Source organism: Prinia subflava, chromosome 8 (assembly GCF_021018805.1).
Source record: "Prinia subflava isolate CZ2003 ecotype Zambia chromosome 8, Cam_Psub_1.2, whole genome shotgun sequence".
NCBI classification, from domain to species: domain Eukaryota; kingdom Metazoa; phylum Chordata; class Aves; order Passeriformes; family Cisticolidae; genus Prinia; species Prinia subflava.
In genome coordinates, this window is record NC_086254.1 from 9,412,388 (window position 1) to 9,438,018 (window position 25,631).

The following is a 25,631-nucleotide window of genomic DNA, read 5'->3' on the forward strand; positions in this document are numbered from 1 at the left end:
TTGGAAATGAGGAACATTGGTGGAGTGAAGTTAAGTCAGCTAACAGTAAATTTCCTTTCCTGACATACCTTTTGTGATCTTCAGAGGTTCTTTACGAAATACCACTTGAAAACTTTCATGGTGGGGATAAATATTGCCTCCTGCTTAGGCTGCTGCAAGTGCTGCGGTTCTGTGGGAGCTGATTGCATCTTTTTAGCAGGTTTTTAGTAATTCTTAGATGGTTCCCAAGCATGGCAGAAACTTGGTGATTGCTCAAGTGTTGAATGTGCAGAGAGTGATGCAAGTCTGAGAAAAGAGGATTTAAGAACATAGATGTTTCATAAATAAGAAAAAGTTGATCATCTTAAAGGAAAAACCCTCACAAAGTTGAATTATGATTCAGTAAAGGTTGGGAATCCTCTGGTTTCTCATTTCTCAGGTGAATCATGTCTCTAAACACAAGCAGGCTCACAATATTAGCTGCAGTTTTGTCCTGTCAGCGTGTTGCTGGAGATTCCAATCAAAGCAGTCAGGAAAGCTGCCAGGGGAGTTTAAATAGATATCACTCCAGCCATGGGGCTGGAGGTCACAGGATAAGCTGAACAAATCCTCAGTTTGAGTGTTAAATATCTTGATATAAGTGAAAACACCACTATCAGGCTATTCTGTACGTAATACATTTCTTTTCTCGATGTAGACGGAAACTGAGTCCTCCAAACATTTATTTGGATTATAGATTATATGCCTATATATCTCACAGGTCATAAACCTGAGCTTTATTTCTTGTATTTTTATCAATTACATCGGTTGTTTTATGGTTTCTAACCAGTTTCTAGTTTTTCCTCCTGTAACACCAGGATTTTTTTAAAATATACATGCCCAGAGAAAGTTGTTGAACTTTCATCCTCAGGGATTTCCAAGCTCTGCCTGGACAAAACCCTCCGGAAGCTGGTTTGAGTTCAGCCTTGACCCAATTTCAAGCACAAGGGGGAACCAAGTGACCTCCTGAGATACTTTCCCAACCTGATAGATTCTGTAAAATATTTCTGTTCAGCTTGAATTTTGTAAAGGCTTGTTTTGATGAAGTCCTAAATCTACGTGACAGTGTCTTACAGAAGAAAAAAAAAAAGAACAAAAATAGAAGGTAGGAAGTTGTTCAGTGTGAGATGAAGCATCTCTAATGAAATGTGAAAGTAAAAAAAAAGAAGAGGGGACTACTCTGAATCCTGTTTACTTGACTTGTAACAGTTTCAGGCTTTCTGGCTGCTGGCACTGTGGCAGGGAGGAGTAAAACAACCCTCACCCCTTTGCTGTGCTGAAGGGAACTCGGCCCACTGTCTCCTTTCATAAAATAAGTAAGGCTTTCAGTTCTTTACTACTCAAGAAAATGAAATCAGATTCCAAAAATGGGCCTCTGAAGGGATGACAAGCCTGTGAGAATGTAAAAGAACATAGCATTAACAAGTAATGTGATAAGGTGAGGCATGAAGTGTCTATTGAATTCTGTAAATGAGGTTTATTGTACAGCTCCTGCTTTGAGGTAGGACTGGTTAGGATTTTTCTGTATTTAAAATCCCACATGTTACTAATATCTGTAATTCAAAAAGTGTCACTATCTTCTGAAAATTGAGTGTATCTTTGGTTAGGTTGTGAAGTCATACATTGGTATAAATCATTTGGTATATGGGAGGTCTAATGAGTCTTGAGCTCTTATGACATCTGTATGACTTAGTTATTAATTATTATTAAAATAATCCTGCTCTGTTCTGGTCCAAGAAGAAGTTCCAAGTACTGTGAGCACACAGAAAGCTGATGGAGGAACAGCAGAACAAATGTTGTATTTTCAAATAGCAGAGTTGTTTCTGTGCACTGGCTTTGGTTATTTCCAAGCCTGATGTGAACCAGAACTGCTCAGTTGGGGTTTTTAGGGTCTCCTCCAGGCCTCCTTTAGGGCTCTTCTTCGCCTGATGGTTTCCTACTTTGAGTTTCTGTATAGAAAAGAAAGTTCTGTGGGTTAATTCTAATTAAGACTTTCGATTTTTAGTCATTTTAAAACAAGTTATTTCTTAATTTGTTCCATTCCTTGAAGCAGGTGCTTTTTCTCTAAGTTGTACTTAGTCTGAATTATTGTGAATGTCCATGTGATATTTGCAGTATTGAAGAACTACAAAAAGCATCTTTAACATTTAATTTTCATATGAAAAGGTCATTTACATAATGAGACAATGAAGCCTTTGGGCAAAGATGAATGTAGAAGAAAAATCCATTAAGGTAGATTCTGCCTAAGAGTTTGAAAGGGCCTAATTCACCAAACTTTGAATGCTGGATTATTGCTAGCATTTACTGGAATAAAATTCCCTGCTTGCCTAAGAGGAGTGGCAAAATCCTAAGGCACATTTTCTTTTGTGATTTCTTCAGGGACACCTTACCTTTGTTAGTGGTGGCTCCGTATCTCACAGGCTGTGTGGCTTTAATGTTTGCAGCTGAGCTGTTAGTGGTAGTTTTCATTTCTTTTTTACATAATGAATTTTAACACCTCTGAGAAATGGGGATTTTATGGGGTTGTATCTACAGCTGAGCAGGGCTGACATAGTCCCTACAAGTGGGGCTTGTTTGGGAAGTGCATCACTTTGAAATGCTGATTTTTTAAACTGATGTAGAATCTCTTCTGCATTTCTGATTTTTAATGGCAAAAACCTGAGTTCAGATCTTGGTTTGACACGAAATATGTCTGCCTATGAGTTTTGTAGTAGCTCACCAAATCTACTTAAAAACTGATGTGAGTTATAATGAATCAGAATTTTTCTGTGTAGCCTATTAGTTAATTCATTAGAATGTCAATGAATGGAAATTCCTTAATTATTTTAGTGTATTACTGGCATGTGCCTAAGTCCTAGAGATGTGAGACTCTTGGTTTAATAATCTAAAAATTTAACAAAACCTTTTTTTTATGAGAGTATGGTAACATTTGCCACAGGACCCTTATTTGGTGTTGACTAAAAGGACAAGGGCTAATCAGGCAGTTTGCAGTGCCCAGGGTTTACTTCCCACTCTATAAATGTTATTTAATGTGGGACTGGTTCCTTGCTGAATCACTGCCTCCCTGGAGGGCTGTCACAGGTAGGGTGACTTGGCAGATCCAGTGACATGCCCTGATCTCCAGGGTGTTCAAATCCTCCTTTTAACCAGTCACCACCCAGGACAGCCTCTCCCATCCCATTTTGGGGTTTTGAGGTGACCTGTGCTTCCCATGGGGTGTGTTTGGGGAAAATAAGGTGTTAATGGTGGTGCCAATGAACTGCACAGGTTCAGGTGCTCACCAAGGAGAGCTCCTGGGACAGGGATGCTCTTGAAAAACCAGCAGGGACACCCTTCCCTCATAGTGGGAATCACTGGGCAGGCTGAGATGGGCAGAAAGGACGTCTGGCTTTGTCAGACACTGCAGTTCTGACTTTTGGAGTGGTTTTAAATAGTCACTGAGACAGTCTGTACCTTAAAAAGGGCTGTGACTTCCTCCTGCTCAGGCTGTGCAGCCACAGGGCCAGGCAGTGGGAGCTGCTCTGAGCCAGGCACTGCTTCCAGCCAGCTACAAAGGCAAAAGGAATCTCTAACATTTATTTTGATGATTTTTTTTTAAATGTCCAAATGCTTTGAAGCTGTTTCACTTAGTTTAGAGTCTGAATTGGGCCCACAAGCTATGAGAGGCAATGTCACCAGGCCAAAATAAGAGAGAATTGCATTCTGTATAAAAATGTAGGCTTCATCCTTTCAAAATAAAACCTACTAGAAGCCCTTTGGAATTCTTCCTCAAAAGCAGTGATTTTATTCACATTGTATCTGTCTTTTTGTTAGCTGGTCTTTCAGTTGTCATCCACTCACAGTTTAATTTCATGTTAAGTATTTAATATAGAATGGATGCTTATGTTTCTTTTGTGTTTTGAATGGATGTTCCTTATCTCAAATCTGGTGACAATGGCAGTGCTCAGGGTTTGAGACAGATTCCTGAGCTGAAATATTTTAACAGGAATTTCTATCTGATTTAAGCTTGCCCTCTTCCAGTTTGAACCCATTGCTACCACTACAGTTCCTGATGAAGAGCCCTTCTCCAGCTTCCCTGTGAGCTCCTTTCAGATGCTGGAATTGTTTCAAGTGATTAATTTTACTCCATTAGTTTGCAAAATTTATTCTTTTAAAATTCTGAGACCTTGAATGAAATAAAGTGGGAGAAACACAGAGCCCTAAACAGAACAGGAAGTACCAGATTGAATAAGTCTGTGGATGTGGGGGAAAAAAGAACTGAAAGTATTGGGATAGTAATTATGAGAACTTGAGTTTTGCAGATTGAATTTGTTCTAAAAATGAACTTGAATGTGGCATCATGAATGTATTTTGGGCTGAAGAAGCACTTCTTTTCAATCCCTGTTTCTAGCTGTTAGGTATTATCCAGAAGCAAAATTTAACTCTGGAAATTTCCTAGTCAAGATTTCTAGCACGTTTTCCCTCGTGATGTGATGCAGTTAAATCCTGGAATTTCGTTTAAAAATTGAAAAAGCGGATTTGTTCTTTGTGCAGCTGAAACAGGAGTGGTTTAGGACGAATGAGCAGCAGTTGGTGCAGTCAGAGCAGCCTGGTCTGGGTTGTGCCAGGATTTTTTGGGAGGATCGTTATCAGTGGCAGAGTAATGTGAGCACTTTTTGGTCCCTGCTTTCCAATCCTGCAGCTAACAACGTGATTTGTCTTTGCCTGAAGAATTATAATTGATCTTTTTGCCATTAACCAATTCCCCACTTCTTTTGTTGCCTGCAATTCAGCATTGTCTTCTGATCACCTTGGTTAAAGAATTGTGGTGTAAATGTGTTGTGAGAATAAATGTTATTTCCTAAATTATGAGTAGATTGCAATGTTGATAGGGCAGAGCAGGCAGAAACCACAACACAGAGCAATTCCAGGGCAGAACACAGGATAAATACCTGCAGAGGCCACAGTGCTACAGGGATGGAGGTTAAAAAGCAGAATAGAAGAGATTTGATAAATATAGACTCATAAAATGTTCATCATTTATTATGTAAATGTAGTGCTGCTAATAGAGACTGTAATGTCCTTGAGGATATCTTGTGAGTCTCTCCAGGGATTCAGGGAGAGATTCCAGCTGCTGCCTCGTTCAGGGCACTGGGGCTCTTTGGTGTGAAGTTCTGACACCTTTTCTGTTCCTGTGGAACAATGGGCAGTGTGTTCATCTGAATCTCTGGAATTGGAGTCATCCCATCCATCCCAGCTGCTCGGTGCCACTGGAATGACTGGGAGCTGCTTCCCCATGCAGCTGTTCCAGGGTGGATCTAAATTTGCTGTTTCATCCTGCCCTGTGGAGAGCCTTAGCAATAATGTACATCTAATGCTGAATATCTTCAGTGAGAAATTGTCATGTAAAACCAGCATGGCATCTTCCAGGATAATCCTAAATGTGAATCCTGGGATGTTAATTGAGGATTCTCCTGACAGGAGATGCAGCAGTGGAGCTTGGAAATAGTAATGCTAATTGTTTGCTATTGTCTGTTGAAAAATAAAGCTCTGATTCAGTTCTTGGTGTTCTACCAAACATGTAATGGGGTCCCAGAACTAAGCACGTGGTGGTTTTTATTTTATTTCTTCACTCCCTAGCCCAGTGTCGGTGTTTGTGATTGTGCTGGTGTTTATTCAGCCTTTCACAGGTTGTGTATCACACTGGTCATTATGTGTTTGTGACAGGAGACAGAAATTTGGGACCTGGCACTAAAATATTCCCTTTACATCTGAGTTTGAGATGATATTTCAGACAGATGTGTCCCCAAGAGTTGGGAATAGGAGGGCTGGAAGCAGAGAGCCTTTTCTTGGCCTTGTGAATTCACACACATGTGGAGCGTTTGTGCCAGAACACTTGACTTGCAAGTGAGTCATATTTTTCCTCTGACTTTAGAAATTAAGATGTAGCTATGTATAAATATTATCTGAATCTTTTATTATTCGTGTCATACTATGTAAGTACTGTGCTTTACAAGAGTTGGCTCTTTTAGCTGCCAGAGGCCAGCACTGGAGTGAATATTTGATCAAAACTATGCCAGCAATCCCAAATTAGAACTCCTTCCTTGCCTCTCATCCTCACTGAAGGTGATGGGAAACTTCCTATATAGAAGTTGTAGCTTCTGTTTAACTTTCAGGCTTAGGCTATAATTTTTTATTTAAAGAATAATTTGTCTTACAGCTGCATTTAGTATCTTTGGCACTGTTGGGAGACAGGATATGAAATATTTGTTGTATTACAATTTATTTTGTAGCACGGTCCTTATGTGTGTTTGCGTTTACAGAGTTGGCACTTGCCTTTCATTTTAACAGGGTGTTTATTTCTTGGAAATGAGTTCTATATTGTAATTTTGTGAATCTTAACAAGCAGAAATGTCTCCATGATTTTCATGGTGGCAATAAAGCAGAAGCAGCTTTTTTGAATTGTGACAGAAGCTGCTCTGCTCACCTATAACAACACAAACTTTCAGTGTGCTTGCCAGGAAAACTGATGAAGGGACAGCTCAGAAAAGCAGAGTTTAGTTTCTCATCTAAACAGGACTAAACATTAATTCTAAATGCTGGAAAGACTGAGAGCTAAAACATTCACCTGGGAAATCCTGGACAAACCACAAGTATGAAGGTGCATCAGAGGAAAACAGCAGGAAAGGGAGAGCAGATATTGGGAACTCAGGTGAACATGGGCATCCCAGATTCCAGATTATTTTTTAGTCCATGTCATTTTTGGGAGGGTAGTTCAGGGTTCTCAGTGCTGCTGTTCAAGATGATGCCTGCTCCGTTTAAAACCATTTAAAAACCATTTTAAAACCGTTTCAAACTTGTCCCCCTTTTCCCAGCCAGCAGAGGACAGGGCCCATGGGTGGGAAAGGTGACACCCTGGGATGGTCCAGGGCTGGGAATTGCTCCTGGAGAATGAGTCCATCAATTCTTTACATGATAACAGGAATCACTTTTTGTCCCTAATATATTATATTGCAGTTTATTGTGCTTCAATTTGTGGTTGTAAAAATGGTAAAATAAATTTCACTAATCTGCAAAATTTTGTGGATTTTCAGGTTCTTTCAGGTTTATCCCATGGCTCACGTGGTTGGACCAGGGAGCTCCTTTAATCCCTGAGGATCTAAAACACGGCCAACAAGATCTCCAGATAGTGGGAGGATTTTTTCCCTGTTGTTGTTGTTGTCACTATTATTAGTAGTATTAGTAGTATTATTATTTCACTGGCTGTTGCGTACCAGTTCCTCTCCACACTGGGCTTACTGGGAGAGTTAATCCAAGCAGCAGCGTGCCCTGATGGAGATGGAGAGGGATAAAACAGGCTGGGAATGCTGCCATTCTTTTGGGGATGGGGACTGTGAGGAGTAAGCTCTTTGAAGATTAAAAGCATCACAGAAATGCTAAGTATTCGTGTTACAGAAAATTGGCAAATCCTATTGTAATGACTAAATCTCCTTGCACTCCCTGCACAGGAGATGTTAAACCTTTGATATGCATTAGGGGAAGGTCTGATAGAACCAAGAAAAGCTTTATCCACAGGCTGAGCCACTGCTGCCAAAACCAAAGAATAGGTGGGAGGAAAAAAAATACAGCTGGATTGAATAATTCTATTTTTTTTTTCTAATACCCAAACCGTGGTGGTGTTATCCTTAAATTCCTGTTATTGGTAAATGTTGTGTGAAGCCTTTATGGAGGTGCCCTTTGTAAACTGAGTGGTGCCATTTCTGATACTCCAGTTATGAAAGATTCCTTCTGAGTGGATTTATTTTTCCATTAGGGAAGGCAGGAATTTTTAGTCTGTGTTTTCTCCCAAAATATTCCCAAATGGATTCCTTTTTAGCGAGCTTGTGTGGGTGTGGAGGTTGACTTTTTAGTCATAGCTGGTTCATTTATCTCAATTGTATTTTGCAGTTGGTTCCTCCAATTTGGGGTTGTTCCCAAACACATTTTACTTTCACTCGCACATTTTACCTCTTTGAAGCTTTTTAGTAATTGCTTTGGTTCTTGACAACTTCATAACCACAGCCATTAAGTCACAATAAAGACTAATGAAAAAAGTAATAAAATTTCCATGTATAACTAGGATGAAGATTCCTAAGGGAAATATTGAGCGAGTGATTACAGGGAAGATAATTGTCTGGTTAGAGAATTATATGCCCTGTGAGTTTGATATTGAACCTCTAAAATTGTCACTTAGAAATCAAAATATTAGAATTATGAAAAAACTTGAACTGGAAGTGAGGAAGAACGTGAGACTGGTGAATTTTTTTTGCTCTCTGAAGGATGAGCAAGTTGTCAGTTTTATTAGAATTCAGGTTTGGTTATTTTTAGTAAAGAATAAATGCAGTGTTATGCTGATGGTTGCAAATTATTGCTTGCTTTGTGTACTTGTGATGTGCAGGCCTGGTGGAATTTTGTTTTTTAAGGCACTGACTTAGCAAGCTGCTTTTCACCCAGTAGTGACAGTGGAAATTCAGATTTTGGGATGTGTTTGGAGAGGCATTGGGGGCATTTTGATGCTTCCATTTGTGGGGGAAATTACCAGTGCTTCAGTCAGATGGGCTGCAAAGATTCTTGATCCTTCACCTTGCCTGACCTTTTTATCCTGTGTTTTCTCTCCCTGCTTATGCAATATTTTGTCTCCTGTTTTGACTTCCAGCATTGTCGATACATCGCGGTTTTCTCCCTTGGTTGGGCTGGTTTGGGTTTTGTTCTGGGAACCCGTGAACCAGAATAAATCCTTTATTTTCATGCAGTCAAATGAAGTATTTCAGGCTTTTGGCACAAAGATCAGCTTTCTGTTGTGGTTACTGCTGCTCCTCCTAATGGTAGTGATGGTCTGCACTGAGTTTTTGTGATTCTGGAGGTGTTTGTGTGTCCAATTAGTTCTTCCTGATGTTAATTGGTCAGTTTATAGTAGCCAGGACAGATTAATTCCACCTTCCCCTCAGTTAAACACTTGGAGTTCTGCCCTTTTCACTGATTAAATCAGCTTTTTAGTAGTAGCTTGTAATGCTTTTACACAATATCTTAGCTCATTTATCACACATCTGTCTGAGGCTGGAATTTATATCCATTTCAGTGCTGAGACAGGACATGGAGAGGTTTAAGTGTCTCTTGCCTGGTGTCTCAGGCAGTATTAAGAGTTCAAATGCTTTTGTTTGTCACCTTTGCTCCATCAGACAAGTGGCTGCTTTGGAAAGTTGAGATTTGGGTCTCAGCCTCTATTTCTCAGCATTTTCCATCATTGTGCTTTAATTTTGAAGGATGGGGGGAAAGCGTTGTGAGGGAAGGTGCTTTTGTGGCTGTCTTGACATTGCAAATAAATATTAAATAGGAATTTTAAGTACATTTGTGTTTGCTCTTGATGCATATATCACAGGTAAGGTGTAGAATAATTTTTATCTAAGCTGTAATAACTCCACTGGGCCTGACCAACCACTCCTTTTAACCTTTAAGCAGAGACTGTAGTGTGGCAGTTCTTACATTCCTTTTGTTCAGTGCTTGCATCATCAAAACCAGATATAATTAACGAAGATTTTAAGTTCCTTCTTACAGTATTTGAATAAAACACTTTATTCAGGTAATTTTTGCAGACCTTAGCTCAGATTCAGAGGCCTCTAAGGAAATATCACAGTGTAGGTATTTTGATTAGTGAGGAATTTGCTTTGATATAATCATTTTCTCCTCCCTCTTTTTCCAAACCAGGACGTGAACAAGCAAAAATATCAATATTACTTGTATTTAACCATGCAGTTATATTTTTATGATGACTTAATAATTTTCACTAGCAGCCTGGTAAGAGCAGAGCAGCTTTTGCTGAGGCAGGTCTTTGCTGCCCAGTTTTTGTTGTCAAAAATTGGCCTTTCAGTGTGATTTTTGGAGGGGATAGAGGAGGGGCCATACCCCAGACCCTGCAGGGTATTTTAGAACTTTCCCAGAAGCTGGGGGTGGGATCAGAGCTACAGGATGTGCTTTCAGGTGGAAAGAAGAAAAAGTGAAAAGAAAAAGAAAAAGAAAAATCTCTGAAGTGAACAGAGATTCTAAAATGAATGGAGAATGTGGCAGCAAAACTTCCAAAGCTCCACTGGAAGGGTTGATTTCCTCTAGCTTAGCTTGAAGTTTTATAGGGGTGACCAAACAAGTTCAAGTCTAGAGCTGGACTTGCATAATTCTGAGTTTCAGACACAGTTCTAGTCCAAATGAAAACTGCAGGATGATTTGGTGACAAATATGTGAAAGCAGAGCAGAACAAGGTGGTTTCCAGCAGTTTTGGAAGGCACTGCACATTTCATTACCTGGATAGATGGGAATTCAAACAAAAAATGTGGAATAGTACATCCATATAAACAGCCTGAAGTTTAAATAACACTGGGAAACTAAAAATACCCTCGGCAGTTGTGAGCTGAAGGTTTGTTACAATTACTTTAAGCCGAGTGACATTTTTAGCTGAGGTTGCATGGTTTCATTTAAACTTTATTAAACAAACTGGAGCTGGAATATTCCCTGGAGAGCTGGATGCAGCACTAATCTCCTGTTAAACTGTCTGCAGCTTTGCTGGAAACCCTCCAGCTGAGGTGCCACAGGAGCTTTGTGTTTGCAAAGTGAACGTGGACAGTCTGGGACTTGGTTTCACTGGTGGGTTTTTGAAGAGGGCAGATAGATTTTTAAGAATTATCACACAACATCTAATTATTGAAAGTCGGTTTTGTTACCTTGAATGAACCTCACAGTCCAAAGGTCACCTGTGTGGTCTCAAGGTGTAAAGAATTAAATGTGAGTTGCCAATTGAGTCTCTTTCCCTGCAATAATATTGAGGTTGTGGCCCCTGTTATTGGCAGGTGGGATGTGAAGATGGTTTTTGCTGTGTTCACTACCACAAACTCATCCTTAAAGTTGTCAGTGTCTGTTTTTCCCTGTCAGGCTGTGAACACAACAAGGGTGCACCCCATAGTGTGGTGTCTGTGTGGTGAATGCTCCTCTCAGAGGTGTTTGTACACAATTGGCTCCTGGAAGTGTTTGGGGAATCTGTGCCTTTGGAAAAAGGGAATATTCCTGATGAAAGAACTTCAGTCAGTGTGGGAAACACGTGTGTCAGCTCCACTGGTGTCTAAAGGCAGCATGAAAAACCTCTCTGTGTGCTGTGATGCTTCCTGTGTGTTGGGATTGAGAGAAAAAAGGCAGCTTCTGGGGATGAGAGTGTTCTAATTTCTCATATTATTATTGTAATAGATGTATTGCTTCTAGAAATGTGCCTTTAATAATTGAAGACTTAGTTTTATTTCCTCTCAACACGCCATCATGTTCTATCTCTGCTGAATAATTGGTGCTTTGGTGTTGGGATTTTGTATTCAAATATTTTGCCTTCCAGACTCGTAGTAAACATTGATAATATCTTTGATTTATACTCTGCTCATTTCAGTTGTACTTTCATGTGCATGGATCTAAATGTATAATGAACTTATCTTTACAAAGCTTTGCAGATGATTTTAAATGGCCAGCATCAGTCATTTTAATGGCTCCTGGGGAAGGAATGGAAGTAATTACCTTTCCTGTTATTCCGTGACCTTTTTTGTAGTTTCTGCATGCAAACAATAATACTGAGTGGGCTCTGGCAATAATAACTCTCTTTTGAAATGTGACATGGGCTGGCAGGATCAACTCATCACTCCTGTTAAATCCACTGATAGTGCAGTTCTTTTTGAAGATCTTGGGAGTATTGCTTGACAAATCTTGTTCCCAACCTTCCCCTCACCTTGGCTGGCACTGCAGTCACTCCCCTGGGTTATGGGAGATAATTTTGTGTGGGATTTTCCTACTCCTGAGTGCACAGGGGGCACTCAGGGGTGCTGTAAGCATCAGCTTAGCAAATGCTGTGTTTGTACAGAAACTTCTGCCAAAAGCCCCAAACCAGATCAGATTAAATGGTGGGGAGATCAAAAAATTAACAGAGGGGGAGAAGAAACCAGAGCACAGAGCTGATTTTTGTTAAAGATATGTGAGTATGTGCAGGCATATAAAAGCTGCAAAAAATGAGAATATTTTCATCCCAGAAATGTTGTTGGATTTAGTCTAGGATCCAGGTTGTTTGCTTTGCTTTGCCAAAATTACCAAGCCAGTAGTTTCCCTCTCCATGATTCCTGAGCAGTCCCAGCACTCATTAAGTGTGGGAGTTGTCCCTGCTGGCTGAAGATTTGTTGTGCTCAAAGGTGATACGAGGTGAAGCCCTTCTCTTCATTTCCTCCTCGTCTGGGTGTTCATTAAAGCATCACCTGGAAAAGCACACAGTGACTCTGGGTAGATGGAAGTGTGAAATAATGGAATTTAAACACCTTGTAAGCCAGGTAACAGTATGAGATCAACATTCTTCTGCCATGTAATTAAAGCAGGCTCATTTTAGTTAAACAAGATATATGCTAATGATAATCACCACTGTGCTAATTGATAGCTCTGGTGCTGTGTGGGTCACACTTGAGGTTTATCTCTTAGATACTTGGATTTTTTTTTTCTTTATGGTCAGAAGTTCCCAGAATCTGTAATAAAATTTGAGAGGAAACATAACCCAATTTCTGTTTTTGCACAATTGTTAAGTGGAGCCGACATCTGTGTCAGTGTTGACTCGGATTAAAATTAGGGAGGAATGTTTTAATGTGATTTACTTTTAAGGATTGATTTTTGCTTTTGATGAATGAATTAACTGAAAAGTAGATGTTTTACTGAGTGCTGGATTAAGCCCTCAAGTGCTCTGTTTTATTTTGGCTGACAAAAAGCTCGACAAGCCTTTGGCCATGGCAGTGTTGTTTCTGTCTGGCTTGTGATAGCAGGGTAAGGAAAATGCCTTGCTATAAATACAGTGACACAGCTCCCGTGTGCAGCATCATTTCCCTGGGCTCCTGCGTGATAAATTGCTTTTTCTGCACCACCCAGGAGCTTCCAGGGGATCCTGAGCCATTCCCTGCAGCTTGGCTTTGGACAGAAGGCTTGCTTTGTCCCACGAGATCCTTCCCTTCTTAAACAATTTCTTAGAAAGTCACTTTGTGCTTGTAAAATCTGAAGCTCTTTCCAGGGAGCTCCCAGGCCAGGATGGGCTGGATGTCATCACGTTTTCCACCTTTACAGGTGAGAACAAGTTTGAACAGGTGTAGCTGGCAAGCAGATTTTGGCTGTGCAAGGGAATCTTGGGTGAAGAATTACATGCAGCCCAACATTTTATTCCTATTCAATCACACCTCGCTGCACTGTCTCATGAACTTGTAGTGGTGATAAAATTTTTGTTTTAATACAGAAAAGCAGACTGGTTAATAGATGAAACTGCTTGAAAGATGCTGTTGGAGCTGCTCTTAATAATATTCACCACTGTTGGTTGCAGATAATTTCCCTGGCTTACATGCAATGCAAAATTGATCATAAAGCTGCCTTATTTTCCTTTGTGCGACAAGAATGGTGCTGAATTTAGAACAAATTACAATCCACTATTGTAGTCAGAAAACTTAGGCGGCGAGCTGTTGTTCTCATTGATGGTATCCACAGGTCTGCTTCCCTTCTCTCTTTTCAAGCAAGATTAGATTATTAGATCTCATTTTCCCCAGTCACGTTTTCCCTCTCTTTAGGAGAAATCATGCATTTAATTTCTTCGTGTCTCTTTATTGTAAAGGTAAGCGTGAGGAGCGGAGGATTTGGAGATTCCTTAAGCTATTACCATTCTGTAACATCTTTATTGACCAATTTTTTTTTTCTTTCCTCTGTTCTCAGTTACAGACATAGAACTGAAGAGGCTCAAAGATGCTTTCAAGAGAACTTGTGGCCTCTCCTATTATATGACCCAGCAGTGCTTCATCAGGGAAGTCCTGGGTGATGGGGTCCCTCCCAAAGTGGCTGAGGTGAGCTGTGACCTTGCTGTTTTCCTGGGAAGCCAAAAGCAGAGGATAACGGGCTGCTGGATGCTGCTGTGCACACACTGATGTTGGTGGAATTGATGGAATTGTTTCCTATTTTTTATGCAGTATCACAATGCACATTCTCACATTCTTGGGTCGTGGGTGGTCAGGGATGTGCTGGGCTGAGACCTTCTCCCAACCCTGGTAGATGACTTTGAAGTAAATGTGAATATCCAGATGCAAATTTGGGCATGTAAAATATTAGGAATTTGTAACAAGACCATAATGACAGATTTTATTTACTCCAGAGATGGCACTTGCTGTTGGCTTCTTTGAGATTCCGTTGGCTGTTACTTTGTTTTCTAAAGATGAATCTGTACAAACTCTTAAAAATAAATTTGTGCATAATATATGTATAAATGAGCTGAAAAATAACCAGAATCAAAATGTGCAACATGGATATAAGCATCCATATCCATGTGTATACATCTAAAAGAAAAACAGTAATACAAACCTACACACGTGCATGCTTACAAAATTATTTTCTTTTATAGAGTTACCCATTTCTTGAGAGAGATATCAAAATATTATTGGTAGAGAGACCAAAGATGAGGCAGACCTTTCAAATGATCTCTTGCTCCATGTCATTTCTAGTCACAGCTTCTATTTTTGGCACCCTCAGAGCTGTTGACCTCAGTGGCAGCGTGCAGGTCTCCAGTTTTATTTAGATTATGTGAGTGCTGAGGTGTTGCATTGCTGAAGGTTTCACACTCTGGCAGAGTTCCTTTTCCTGAGCTTAATCTTCTCTCCATTCTTTTTTTTCCCCCCTGTTTTTCCTCAGTGTTGGCAAAGAGGATGATAGTACTTTCCTTCTGTAAACAGTTGGCTTTTTATGTGGGTGTTTAAGGCTTAACAGGAAAATTTGCAGTGAAAAAGGAGGGGCCTGATTTGCCCAGAGCTTAAAGCTTGACTTCAGTATGAATTTTGAGCATTTTCTGGGTGCTTTGAGAGTTGGTTTGTGAGATTAAACAAAAAATGTATCTCTCACAATGTGTGATTGGTTTGAAATAGTATAAAATATTGAGAATTTTATCTTCTGCGTTAACTTGTACTTGTATATCCCTTCTGTCAGTATTCAGGGTTAAATTACTGATTTGGTCACAAACAGAGATTCTGGGGTTACAAATATCTGCTGGCTGGTTTTTATTTTATTTTTTTTAAAATCTGTCCTTAAAGACACAATTTTGGTGATGATTCTCTTTTAACACTCCTGATGGTTATAGAGCAGTTCTTGTTTTCCAGGTGGTGAAATAAAATTAATGGAAGACTCCTAATTGGTTTTTGATGGCTTCTCATCAGAACTCATCTCAGAATTTGAGTACAAATTATGATGTACTTGCAGCATTCATACTCAGGCAGTGCAGCATCAAATCTGTGAGCTTGAAAACTGTAAATTGGGCCAAAATTGGGATTTGAGTCACGGGATGCTTTGTAATTCCTGGCTTCGGGATGGGGAGAGGCAGGGAAAGTCATTAGGCAGATAAAACCCTGAGTTTTGAGCCTTTCAGTCACTAAAACAGATCATTTGGAGCCTCAGGTTGCTGGGCTGTGTGCTCTGCATGTTGTGAATAATATTTTCATATCTCAGGAGTAGGAGGCCTTCAGGAATCTGTTAAATTAAAACCAGGAGTTTTCAACGGGACATAAAACAGAGAACTGAAACCAGCGAAACTTTGGTGCAGCAGTTTGGGTGATTGTCCTGCACACAAAACATTTTTTACATGTTCAGGGCAGTAATGTTCTGGGAGGATCTCTTGGGAGAATGGAGTTAATTGAAGATATTAATAAAAGGAAATTTAGAGATGTGTCTGTGTTGTTAAACTGCAGGAAAGCTGCTCAGGTGGTGGGAAGCATAAGCACAGCTTTGGTTTTTAAATCTTGTTACACTCTTCAGTTACCCATGAAACAGAACATGTCAGGCTTGAATTTTATTTTTAAAAACTCCTATGTGCTATTTAATGACAATAAATGTTACATTCTGAAATGCAAATTGCTGTGATTCTGCCTGGGTGTGGCTGTTGTAAGTAAAGCTGCAACAGCATGAAGTAATTCTGGAAAACACTAAATTGCATCACATTTTGATGGTTCATGTTATTAGAAGTTTTCCAAATGCCACACCAATGTGAAAAAATGGGGAGTTCTTTCCCTAGAAATGATGTGTTACATGAATGTTTAGAGTTTATAAACTCTTCCCAAGGAATGATTAAGCAGCTAAACTCCAAGCAATGCCAGCTGCATTGTAATTACATATATTTGTAATTACATATATTAAATACTGATATATTGGACATTACCTACAGAGTTCCTTTCCCCTGTTTCTCTCACGAGCAATCCTTGTGTTGTGTTGAAATAATGTATAAATGCAATATTTGGTGCTCATCTGCTGTGGCAGCTGAGATGTCCAAAGTTCAGCAGAAGTGAGTGGATATTTTAGCTGCACATTTCAAAAAAATAATGATTCCAGTGTAACATGAAGGTGAATTGCTCACATGGGCAGTGTAGCCTTGAAGGCATCTGCTGAAGACAGAAGGATTAGCCATAAAAAGTGTAGAATTCAAATCTTTGCCTTGAAGCCTCTACAATTGTTGTGTCCAAATAAAGCACAAATTCAGCTTTAATAATTCAGCCCTTCAAGCTGAATTTGTAAATGGATTAAAGTTTAGTGACAGAAGAGGCTGATCCGAGCCCCCTGTGGAAATTCAGGAATTTGGGTAATGTTGTGTCTCGGAGTGAGATGGAGGTGAGGGTCAGGATGATTTGTGGAGAGCGAGCTCCTGCTGTACATTAATTAAAATTATCATGCCTGCAGACAGATTGGAGTGGTGCAAAGGGTTCCCTTGTCACCCTCCTGCCACCACAGCACTCTGTGCCTGGGCCAGGCCCAGGACTGGTTTTATTTGGGCACTCCCAGCTTTAATTTTGCCTTGCAGTGGAAACCACCCCAGTGACTCACTGGGCTCTGGTGTTCCCCTCTCTGCTGCCAGCCTGGGGATTTCTGCTGCATCCCCTTGGTGCCTCTGAGATTATCAGAGCCCAGCCTGGAGCAGTTCTCAGCCCTTAGAAAGAAATTTGGGGAAACAACAGCACGAGCAAGCGAGAAGTGTCTTCACTGGAGGGTTGTGATGTGGAGATTTTAGTGCTGCTCGTGATTTGTGCCTGTGTGTCACTAAGTAAAGGCTCTTTGTAGGTACCAGAAGAGCTGCACAAGGGTAACACAATTAAATAATTCAAGTGTGTTTAGCTGAATGTGAGATGAGCCTAAAAACCGTGTAAGATGGAGCCTCAGTTTTTACTTCTGACGTCTCTGTTTGCCCTGATTCTGGTTAACTTCTCTATTTTTGGTTAACTTCTCTATTTTATTCTTCTAGGTTATCTACTGTTCATTTGGAGGAATATCCAAAGGGCTGCACTTCAATAACTTGATAGTTGGATTAGTTCTGCTCACAAGAGGCAAAGAGGAGGAGAAAACAAAATGTAAGTGATGTAACTTGTAACAGTAACAATGAGACAGTGGACTCTGAGTGTGAAATGTGACTGTTTTACAGTGAAGATGGGATTTTTTCCAAGCATTTTTAGCTGTAGATTTTGAAATTAGATGCATTTTTGTTGTCTGTTTTCACCAAAATGAAATATTTGCCAAATCATCATCAGTGTCAGTGCTGGGATCCTACAGAAAGCCTGATGGTCTCTGTATGTGGGCAGAACAAGGAGAATGGAATTGCTATTTTTCAAAAAAAAGAGAAATCATCTGCCTACTGACTTCTGTTGTTGTGTCTTCTCTGTTAATCTGACTTCATAATAATCATTTAAAAGAAAAGGGAGATCTAGACCTAAACCTTGTGGGCCTATACTGAGCTTGGATCAACTCAAGTTTTTAGTCCTTTGGTTGTTGCACAACCTTTGACATTCTCAGCCAGTTATAAACTTTAAGTTTGAAAAACAGATGTTTACACATATTTGTGTTTCCTCAGACATTTTCAGCCTCTTCTCTAATGAATCTGGGAGTTATGTTGTCCGTGAGGAGATGGAGAAGATGCTGCATGTGGTTGATGGGAAAGTCCCAGAGTCACTCAAGAAATGCTTCTCTGAGGTTGGTCATGCACCTTTTCTCCTGCTGCGTTTACAAAAAAGTCAAGATTACATTAAATAGCTTCTTTTTCATACCCATGCACGTATGGGAACAAATTGACCTTGTTTAAATGGAGTAAAAGCTCATTTTAAAAGCTCAAAGTTTATTGTTGTGGTATTATATGTAATTTATATTGGTGTATAAATGGGGGCATTCTTTGTGCTCCTGCATTCACTGTGCTGCCTGGAAAGAGATCATTTCCCAGTGGTAATCATGTCATCAGGTAAATTTAAATACTAATATTGCTGGTGGGAACTTAGTCATTAGTGTGAACATTTTATTCAGGGAAGAAACCTAGAACACAAAGCTGAGAAGAAAAAAATCTACACCCTGGATTTAAAAATACCTGACAGCAATGGTTGCTTCAAAATAATAATTTTCTATTATTGCTTTTGTATCATTGTTCCTGCCAGGAGCTACAACATTTAATGATGCTTTAGGTTGTTTGAGAGGTGTAATCTTTATGGAGCTTGCTGGAGTCCTCCTCTAAACCAGGGCATTGATGCTTTGCCATATTCATAGAAGGTTCTTGGACTCCAGGGATCCTGGTGAATTTTCAGGGGTTTTTGCTTGGTTTGTTATCAGAGGACTAAGACCAGCAAAATGGAGATATCATTGTACATTCCTCTGGCAAAAGGATTGGCCAGATTGACTGGGAGCTTTATTGGTGGCCATCAGGCTACTTAATTACTTCAGATTTTATTGTTCTGTGTTGGAGATAACTTTGGCATTGCCTGAGCCAGGCTCTGCTCGGGTGTCCTGTTGGCTTTGCAGGCAGGGATTGCATTGCTGAGCCTGGCTGGAATCATCAATCCTGAGCCCACTGCAGCCTCTGGAGCTGCCCCACGCTGCCATTCCCTATTTATCATTTCCCATCAGTGTGATGTGATGAATTGCACCCTGCAAGCTAATTGCACACTGTCCAAGAAATCCAGAAATACTTTATGAAGCCTTGCAGGAAGATGAGTATCAATCTGGGCTTCAGAGCATTTTCCTGTTCAAGAAAATGCTGCATATTGATTTTTCTTTTAAAATGAAAATAGTGCAATAACCCACTCAGCAGGATTTACTGGGCTCTTAATCATTCACGGGCATTGCTGGAGAGTGAGAAAGTTTAATGTTCCTGCTGTGGGCCTTCCTGCCTGCCTTATGGAGGATGGTTTGATTTCAGGAATGATGTTTATAGGTACTTCTGTTCATCAGAATTATTGCATGTACTCAGCTAGAGATGGAATCTTTAGAATATATCCAAATTTTCCTTTTGTTTCTGAAATACAGGGGAAAAATTCAGTAATAACTGCATTGCTCAAGTTGTATCACATTTCAACTGTAATCATTGCTTGCTTCAAATTCTTTCTTCCTCCTGTCCAAAGTTTTTTCTGTCCCTCTTCATTGTCCTTCTAGGGAAAATTGGAGTTTTAATGAAAAAAAAAAACCTCAGGCTTGTGCTGCCTTTACAAAGAGCAGTGCAAAAAGTAGAGGGAAAGGGTGGAACAGGGGTGAGAAAATGTTCTTTTCTTTTGATGCAAACTGTTGGAGAAATGAAAGAATAAGAAATCGAAGTGAGGGTGGGCAGGCCCTGGCACAGGGTGCCCCTGGATCCCTGGAATTATCCAAGACCAGGCTGGACAGGGCTTGGAGCAGCCTGGGACAGTGGGAGGTGTCCCTGCCATGGCAGGGGTGGCACTGGCTGGGCTTTAATGTCCCTTCCAATCCAAACCATTCTGTGATTTGTTGGACGGAAATATAAAACTCTTTCTAGTCTAGAAAAAGAGGCATAAAAAGAATGAGTATCTGGAACTGAATCAATCCCCTGCAATGGGAATAGGAAGCAAATGTTTGAGCAGTGCTGGTGATGAACCATTGGAGCAGCCTGGCAAAGGGAATATAGTGAATTTTCAATTTTCTGCACTTGGCAGTTGCAGATAGTCCGTGGCCAAATGCAAATTGTTGGATTCTGTAGAGATGTAATTCAGTGAAGTTTAATGGTCTGTGATATGAGGGGAGTTTAAATAATCAATGACTTGAAACCTCTTCCACTTTGCAGACCCCTGTTTATTTCCCCTGGAGATGAGAATCTCCATATAATGAGTTTGTCTACTGATAATGGCTTTGCTTTTATTTGAGGTACTTTTGTAGGTCCTGTAGAAATTAGTCTGCTGAACCCTATGGTTTCATGGCCACAGCTTGGCAAGGATTCAAATAAATGGTTTAAACAGCACTGAAATTCTGTGAATGTGTAGTTTTTATGTATTCCTGATCAGGGAGCTCCAGGAGACACGCAGTGAGCAGATCCTGGGAATGTCATGTTCACTTTTGTGCTCCAGGGTGAATTTGGGTCAGTAGAGGCAAAAAAATCCACATGTTCCTGCAGTAATTAATCACAGCATTAATTATTCCCAAATCTGATTTTTCTGTGCTGTTTGTGTACCTGCACAGATAGAACAGAATGTTTATGATTTTATAGCACCTGTTTTTCAGTGCAGCAGAGCTGGTATCTATAATAATACATTTAAATTCATCAAAATAACCTCTGCTGTTTTGAATTGCAAGTAACCATTTTTCTTTTCATCCTTTTCACCTGAGGTTCAGGGTAAATGAGTTTCCAAAGGCCACATTGAGTAGGTGGCTGAAATGCAGAGAGAACTGAAAGTTAATTTCCCTCCCGTTGCTGTTTCAAAAGGAGAAGGAAAAACAGGCATGGCTCCAAGCAGAAAAATTACATTAGCACTTATTTTTCTAGGAGATTGCCCCAATTTTTTTGTTCATACAGCTGGATGGTTCCTGTTTACTGGCAGTGAGAAAAACAGCTCCCATTTTCTGGTTTTCCTTGCAGGGTGAGAAGGTGAACTACGAGAAGTTCAGGGTTTGGCTGCTGCACAACAAAGACGCGTTCACCTTCTCGCGGTGGCTGCTCTCGGGAGGGGTGTACGTCACCCTCACCGATGACAGTGACACCCCAACCTTCTACCAGACCCTGGCTGGAGTCACACACTGTGAGTAAAGGTGCTTCTTGTCCTGCACATCTTCAAAAAACCTGCCAGGGTTCACAGGCAGAGCCGGTGTTCATTGAATTTCTCCGCTGTGTTCGGTTCAGTGAGAGAAATTCCTTCCCTGAGCTCATCCTTCTCTGCTTTCTGTGCTGTGATGTCAAATGTTGTGTACAAGGACACCGGGTTGTAATTTTTAAGAGATAATAAAGGCTACAACACTTCTACACAAGTTTGCTACCAAGCAAGCTAAAAAATAGGATCTTCTGAAGTGGCTGGCTGGTAATACTGGGTTTATTTTTGGTCTTTACAGCGGGTTGTAAAGCTACTGAGAGAGTTGAGAAAACAATATTTGTTTCAAAAAGAAGTGTTACCTCTTAATTTGCTTCTCCAGTAAAATAAATAATATTCCTGGCATGTGGTAGAATTAACTAAAGAGAAGCATCCTCAGGAGTTGTCTCCAGAGCAGAAGTGCTTCCTTATGTCTGTGTTAATGTAAAAGAAGGAAAAGCTGGTTTGGAAATTAAATCTAAAAAAGGCTGATAAAAGACACTTGATGTAGCAGTGTAAATCAAGGAGGATCCCTGGGAGAAGGAGGTGTGAGGGGTTGGAGCAGTCTGGTTGTGTTTTTATGTCTTTCCTGGATTTTCCTCACTGGTGTCAGCGTGGTGTTTAATCCTCTCATGGGTGAGTTACTTGAATAAAGCAACACACCCCTTTTATCCTCTTGGTTTTAAATAAGGGCATTCAAACTCCTCTCTAACCATCTGAAATGAAAATGCATGATGAAGTCAGGAGTTTATGAACAGGTAATTTATTTGCATTACATGAAAGGCAGCAGGAGACACTGAGGTTACAGAAAACCACTGAATATTCTGAGGTCTCACAGACAAGGCAGAGAAAGAGGAATGTGAAAAAAACCCAATCCTTGAAGTGTTCTGGAGTTCAGCTCTGGAAGAGATCTTGACCTGTATCAAACTGAGATCTGTTCTTTTTTATGCTTTGAAATTGAAACTTTCAGAACAGCTTTTACTGGGCTTTTCACAGAAAGTTTATTTATACTGAAACTGAGGTTTGGAATTAAAAAATTATTTTAACAGCTACTGTTTTAATAGTTTTTGTTTAGTATTTATTGTTGTTCTCACTTCTGGTTTTGATATCCCTGTCACTGGTACTGTCGTGTCAGAGCTGGGGTTGAGCTTTTCAGTGAATTCCAGAAATACGTGTAGCTGATGATGTTATTGTCCACACAATTGGAAAGTTCACGTGAAAACTATGCTGGGACCTCAAGGTAAAATTAAATTTTACTGAATTCCCTTGTGATTTGCAACAATGTAGGAATCTCATCCAACAGATGCCAAACTAAGGGAAATGTAAGTGCTCGAGCACTTGGAAGTAATTTCAGCCTAATCAGGTCACTCCAAAGAGTAAGAAATTCAGTACAGAGGTATTTTTAACACAGCTGAATGTGTAAAACACTGAGAGCTGTTGAAGTCTTGTTAATATTTTTCCTGGGAGAATGGTTGCCTTTGGAAGGATCAGGAAGTGAGATAATGTTTGGTAAACTGAGGCAAACACCATAATAATAAGAAAACAGAGGGAAAGAGAGAAAGGTTTCCACGTTCCTCTATTGTAAAATGCAAATTAATTTGTGCCACTCACTGGTGCAGTCAGGAATTTCTCAGTCCTGCTGCATCTCCTGGCACAAGCCCCAGCCCCTCCTCCCCAGCCTTACCTCACACTCTGATTCCCCTCCAACTTCTTGGACAATATTTCAGTGCCATAAAAAATGGCAGTGATAAAAATAGGAGAAGTTATTCCCTTTGATTCAGAAACAGCCCCCATTTCATTGCAAAGCATCAGTGACTCCATTTAAATTTGCTTAATGAGCCAGGCTATCAGGGAAACAAAGGAATACTAATTTTTCCTTTGTAAATAACATTTGTTTTGGTGTGCAGATGACTTTAATTACATTTCTCAACACATAATTAGAAATGAAATTTTAAAGTTACAGGAAGTTGCGCACACTTGCTGCTTTTAATCAAATTTTGTTCCGTTTCACTTAAATCAGATTTATTTGAAATTTTATTTGAAAGCTGCCAAACTGACTGGCCTTTGTTCCTAAAAAAGCAGTTTTAGGGATGTGAATTGGCATTACACCTGAGGAGTGACCAAGTGGCAGTAGTTTGGATTTTCTCAGTTCTGCACTATGATCATATGCATTTCAGTTTATTTAATATATATATATATATTTGAAGCCATCACATTGAACAGCACTGAGGTGGAGCCTGTAAATCCCACATTTCTATCACACTGACTCAGGGGACACCTCATTGATTTCCTTCATCTGCAGCATGGGTGCTGGCTGCCTTTTTTATGTGTCATTTTGGTGTGACTCAGTGTCATGTCATGGGCTCAGATACTCAGGTTTTCAGCCCTTTGCCAAGGGGAAAATAATTCTGTTCATCAGGTTACTGGTTTTGAACTGACAGAATGTTTAATTTGTGCTTCTTTGTCACCCGGTTCTTGTGTCACTGAGTTCTGATTCAATAACATCCAAATTCCCCTTTGAATGGAGGAGACTCCTGTGTAGTCAGAAGAATTCATCCTGTTCTTTCTGACAGCTCTCACCCACCGAGGTGCAATTATGACTGCAATCAGTACAAATAATTCTATTTCAGAAGATGCATTTATCACTCATTTGGTGCAGTAAATGAGAGGAGCCCTGGATGAACAGGCAGAATGGTTGAAATGGGAGAGGCAGATTTTGAAACAGCACAAAATCGAAGCTGAAAGGAACAACTTGGGCTTGTGAGCTGTGGGAGGATGAGGATGGGAGGATGAGGATGGGAGGATGAGGATGGGAGGATGAGGATGGGAGGATGAGGATGGGAGGATGAGGATGGGAGGATGAGGATGGGAGGATGAGGATGGGAGGATGAGGATGGGAGGATGAGGATGGGAGGATGAGGATGGGAGGATGAGGATGGGAGGATGAGGATGGGAGGATGAGGATGGGAGGATGAGGATGGGAGGATGAGGATGGGAGGATGAGGATGGGAGGATGAGGATGGGAGGATGAGGATGGGAGGATGAGGATGGGAGGATGAGGATGGGAGGCTGAAAGCAGCACGGGATCCCTTTGCTGGGTGTTAAATTCATCTCCTGCAGCCGGGGCACCCACTCTAGGAACAGCAATGTGTGGAAGCCACTAGCAGACAATCCTGAGGATTTTGGCTTTATGAGAGCAGCTTTGAGGGCAGGTTTCATTGTGTGCTGCCTTTCCCAGGGGTGAACACTCGTGCTGTGCTGTTGTCACCCCCCTGTCCCCTCCTGAGGCACTGATAATCCACATTCTGCTGGATGAACATGCTCATGTCTGACACACACAGGGATCTCTCCTGGCCCAGGTTTTCATCTCCCCTTCCCCGTGTGTTTGTTTTTAATTAGGAAAAGCACAAAGATGAAAGTCTGACAGCAGCCCAGGCCAGTAGGTAGAAGCCTCGGTGTCACTTAATCTGTATTTTACCACTTGTTATCCTCTTAGTTCCGGGCTATTTTATGTCTTGCAAAGCAGCTCTGGGTGCCAGAGCGTTCTGGGGGTTAATTTGAAAGCCACAGAGGGGAGTTTTTGGTGAGTGCTTGCCATGAAGAGCCCTGGCTGCCAGCAGGGCACATCATGCTGAACAGGGGAGCAGCCCAAGGCCTGCTAAAATGTTGGGAATATGGTATGTTTCTGCTGCTGTGAGCCAGACAGGATTGTACCCATAGGTGGGTAAATATTGAACTTTTGCCATCTCTTGGAATGCTTGGTGAATTCTGGTGGTGTAAAGAATTGTAATAAGCCGTGGCTGAAATGAAAATGTGATTTTAAATTTGTTTTTTTAAGGCAGAAGGTTGTTCATGGCGTGGTATTTATGGAATATTTGGTGGGAATGGCATTAAAACATAGCATGGGGGTTTCATGTTTATCACTGCCATGCACCTGCCTGTTGATTAATGTTCTAAATTAACTCATTTGTAGTAGTTTTACAGTTTTAGATGCTATTTTGATTGAAAATGTTTATTTGTTCTTCCCTTACAAGAAGAAGACTGTGCTTCAGTTGCACTTATATCATCCCTCTGATTATATTGGTCTAATTCTTAGAGAATTGAACAAAATAAAGTATTCGTAGTTTTACAGATCTGAAAGTTTTTCATATTTCTAATGGGCAAGTGATGAGGGAGACATAAATCAGCTTGTGGTAGTAAACTGCTTAAATTTCCCAGGTGTATCATGTCCATGTGACCTCAAATAATCACATCATGTATTTAATTACCAAAACGAATAATTACTTGGCCTAGAAAACCTGTGTGTCCCGAGGTTTTGGCCTATATTGTGTATATAAAATACATCTTTTTAAGTAATCTGAATGAAAGCCCAGTTTACACTTTGATGTGATTTGAAGAGACATTAGGGGAAAAATATATATATTTTAAAAGATAAAATGCTTTATCTGTACCAAACCTCTGTGGAATGAGGTGTTTTGTCATGCCCATTGG

The 25,631-nt window shown here is 40.4% G+C and overlaps 1 protein-coding gene across 3 annotated transcripts in view; it reads left to right on the plus strand.

Moving 5' to 3' along the window:
* USP32 (ubiquitin specific peptidase 32) overlaps window positions 1-25,631 on the plus strand; it is a 62,124-nt gene that overhangs the window by 5,427 nt on the left and 31,066 nt on the right. For all 3 annotated transcript variants that reach the window (XM_063402855.1, XM_063402856.1, XM_063402857.1), the window contains exons 2-5: window positions 13,786-13,913; window positions 17,339-17,444; window positions 17,942-18,060; window positions 20,936-21,095. In XM_063402855.1, coding sequence (XP_063258925.1) covers window positions 13,786-13,913; window positions 17,339-17,444; window positions 17,942-18,060; window positions 20,936-21,095 — 513 coding nt within the window. The remainder of the gene's footprint in view (window positions 1-13,785; window positions 13,914-17,338; window positions 17,445-17,941; window positions 18,061-20,935; window positions 21,096-25,631) is intronic.